The sequence below is a fragment of the Denticeps clupeoides genome, chromosome 19 (assembly GCF_900700375.1).
Source record: "Denticeps clupeoides chromosome 19, fDenClu1.1, whole genome shotgun sequence".
In the NCBI taxonomy this organism is placed as follows: domain Eukaryota; kingdom Metazoa; phylum Chordata; class Actinopteri; order Clupeiformes; family Denticipitidae; genus Denticeps; species Denticeps clupeoides.
Genome location: NC_041725.1, coordinates 4,764,104 through 4,767,676, shown reverse-complemented (window position 1 = coordinate 4,767,676; position 3,573 = coordinate 4,764,104). Strand labels below are relative to the sequence as shown.

The 3,573-nt window shown below is 50.7% G+C and overlaps 1 protein-coding gene across 1 annotated transcript; it reads left to right on the top strand.

Annotated features, from left to right (window-relative positions):
- Nucleotides 1–298: 298 nt before the first annotated feature.
- On the top strand, nucleotides 299–1,538 carry LOC114769304 (mRNA decay activator protein ZFP36). Its single transcript, XM_028962196.1, has 2 exons — nucleotides 299–415; nucleotides 499–1,538. The coding sequence occupies exons 1-2, from the start codon at nucleotides 386–388 to the stop codon at nucleotides 1,399–1,401; spliced, it is 933 nt and encodes a 310-aa protein (XP_028818029.1). The 5' UTR covers nucleotides 299–385; the 3' UTR covers nucleotides 1,402–1,538.
- The last annotated feature ends 2,035 nt before the right edge of the window (nucleotides 1,539–3,573 follow it).

Genomic DNA, 3,573 nt, shown 5'->3' with positions numbered 1-3,573 from the left:
TATGTTTTTTTTTTATTGTTTTTGTCCTTTTGTTAAAATAAACTGCGTTATGTCACCAGTGTCGCCAAAACCAAAACAAAACGTGAGTCCCGATCCCGTGCGAGCGTCCTGAACCGCGAAGGCAAAAAATAATAAAAAAATAATAAAAAAAAAAAAAAAGACCATTAAGCGTCTGACGGCGGGGACGCCGAAAAGCAAGCGAAACCGGCGCCGCTCGGCGGGGGTCAGGGTGCCTGGAACGCGGGGTGGGCGTGGCGTCCGGGAAGCGGCCCCGCCCCTCGCGGGCATAAAAGGCGCGGCCGCCGCGGCGCGTCGTCGCTCCTCTCTCGCCCTTCTCCGCCGAGCCGTGCCGTGCCAACCTCGCCGAGACAAGCGCTCGTCCGACATGTCCGACATGATCGAGGACATTGTTAAGGTAGGACGCGGCGCTCCGTCCCCGCGACGTGGTCTATTACGGTGTACTTGTACTATAACGCGCTTCTCCTTTCCTCCCAACAGAACCTCACCTTCTGTTTAGATGACCCCTTCGCCGAACAGCAGCTGAAACCGATGGTACCTCCCTTCACTCGGCCCTTCTTCGGCCCCAAGTCCCTCAGCCTGAGCTCGGAGGACCTGAGCGACCTGCCCGGCGACATCTGGAGCGAAAAAGGCCCGTACCCCTTCCGGCCCGACCGCTCCATGAGCCTGACCGACAACAGCGCCGCCCTGTTCGGCAGAGCGAGGCCGCTCGACGTGGCCCCGCCGCCCGGCTTCCCTCCCCTCAGCGCCCCGGCGCACTCCAACCGCTACAAGACCGAGCTGTGCCGCAGCTTCCAGGAGAGCGGCAGCTGCAAGTACGGCGGCAAGTGCCAGTTCGCCCACGGCGAGAAGGAGCTGCGCGGCCTGCACCGGCACCCCAAGTACAAGACGGAGGCGTGTCGCACCTTCTACAACTTCGGCTACTGCCCGTACGGGACGCGCTGCCACTTCATCCACGAGGAGAAGCTCTCGGCAGCTTCGCCCAACCCGCGCCTGCTGCGCCAGAGCGTCAGCTTCGCCGGCTTCCCGGGCTCCCGCGGCTCCCCGGCGCCGCCCGAGCCGCTGGGCTTCAGCCGGGCGCCGTCCGTGTCGCCGCCGCCCGCGGACCTGCTCCTGTCGCCCGTCTTCCCGCCCAAGGCCGCCCGCTGCGTCTGCGGCAACGGAACTACTTTCCCCTCCGCCGCCGCCGCCGCGGTCGCCGCGAACGCGCCCTTCGGCTTCGCCAGGCAGCCGAGCATCCACCGCTTCTCGTCCGAGGAGTCGCTCTCGGACCGGGAGAGCTACAGCAGCACCAGCAGCCACAGCGGCTCCGAGTCGCCCACGTTCGACGTGTCGGGGAGCAAGCGGCTCACCGTGTTCGAGCGGCTGTCCGTGTCCGACTGAACACGTACTGTCCACAGGCGTCAATGCCGTTCCGCAGAAAGGACGTCGATGCACAGCTAGTAATCTAAAGTATATATTTTTGTAATTGTGTATCCATTTAAAAAAAAAAAAAAAAAAAAAAAAGAATCTTTGTCTTCCGTATGCTTTTTGGCAGGACAATGTCAGGCCAGCCAGTGCCACAACTCAGTGCCTTCTAAGTGTCTCTAAAATGATGTAAAACTACGAGGCACAAAGTGTTCAAGCTTTGTTTTAAGACGATGTACACCATTCCTCTAGTCATCAAACGTAATTTTTTCTTCCGTCAATGTTCAAAGAATTGTCAAACTGTACAGAAATATTTACATGTCAATGTGACAAACTTGAAACGCAGAGAACTAGACATTCTGTGTCATGCACTTTAAAATTGGTATTGGGAGAGGACACGTCTCCATGTAGCAAATAACCAAAGCATTATACTTTCTTTTTCTTCTTCTTCTAAATAATACTTTAAAGTTTTGTATCTATCTTGGTCAGGGCGGTTAAACCTCATTCTGTCGCGAATGTGAGACCGGACCGGTGTCTGCCAAAAAGAAAGCCCTGTTTTAAGAAGCCCTGTCAAGTTGTGTCATTTTGACAACCCTGTTTGTATTCTTGGTGACTCAGCAGGGACAGTAATTTGCAGTATTTCTGTACATCCTAGGTTACTTCATTCGTGTTTTATAATTGTATGTTTCGTGTCGCTTTATTTATTATTATGTATTTATTGAAGTGAATAACAATGTATTTTGTACTTATTTATCAGATGCCAGGGTCTTTAATAATGTGAGAAGTATACGAATGCTTTAAATCTAAATGTTGGAGATGAGAAATAAATGCAAATCACGTAAAAAAACTGTTTCTCTTGCCGAGTTCAGGGTTGTGCAACGCGGCCGCATCACGTCTGCCATCTAAAAGAAAGCACCATATTGCCACACTCCCAGGCACACATGAGAACCGGCCTTTGCACGTACTTCTCACAAACCTCGATGGCCCTCCACGTATCCGGCGTCACGTCCTTGTCCAGGGCTCGGCCTCGAGTCCTAATCTGGAAAGCTCAGTCAGGCCCTGAGATGTGCTGATACGCTGCGATGTCAACACGGTGACACAAATACGGGCCGCGGTTATTTGAAGTGCTTACAGAAGTGATAAATTCAAGGAAACATTGACCCGTCCCATCTACACCCTTCCTGGCGGAGTTACTATAGGTTAACACTCAGGACGGGAACTGAGTCCCTCTGTCTCAGGCATATTGAGGATTCTTTACTTGGGAAATGGTAATCGTATGCTCTTGCCACGTTATGACTACAGACGTACATGTTTTACTACAATTTTTTTATGTGTATATACTACATAGTAGATATGTTGTTACCACACGCACATATAACGTAAGAGTTTTTGTGATAGTGAGACAGGTAGACAGAAATCACGTAGGTTTGTATGTAACTATTAGTGAAATGTCTGAGAAATAGTTGCTTGCTACTTTCACCTTTGCCACTTTAAATACTTTTAAGTTTAATGATTTAAAACATACGTAGGGCGATGTGACGGATGTTACATTTACGGCATTTATCATGCGCCCTTATCCAGAACACCTTGCAGTCAGTAGTTACAGGGACAGTCCCCCCCTGGAGACACTCAGGGTTAAGTGTCTTGCTCAGGGACATGATGGTAGTAAGTGGGGTTTGAACCTGGGACTTCAGGTTCACAGGCGAGTGTGTCACCCACTAGGCTACTAGCACCCATATACATTAGTATACATGTTATGAATGTATATGCATGTGCCAGATACAACTTTACGAGAAGTTTACTATACTTTCGCCATGGTGACCGGTGCACCGTATTCCCTTTTGTGACTATTTAACATATACACGTTTATTATCTGTCAGGGCCTTAACCTACACCACTGTAACCCTGAACAGATAGGAAGATGAAAGCCTGCATCTCGTGCTGGGTAGATGTACCCCACATCTGCTGACCAACTACAAATGGCTCCATTTAAAGAAACCGGACGTTCGCTCATTCGTTTTATCGCTTATGTAATTGACACGTTAGTTGTCATAAATAATCAGGCGAGATCGTCCGGTCCTCGGATTCCCGCAGACATCGTTTCACGTCGTCTTCTAGCGCCATTTTCACTGCCCACCTGCCTTACTT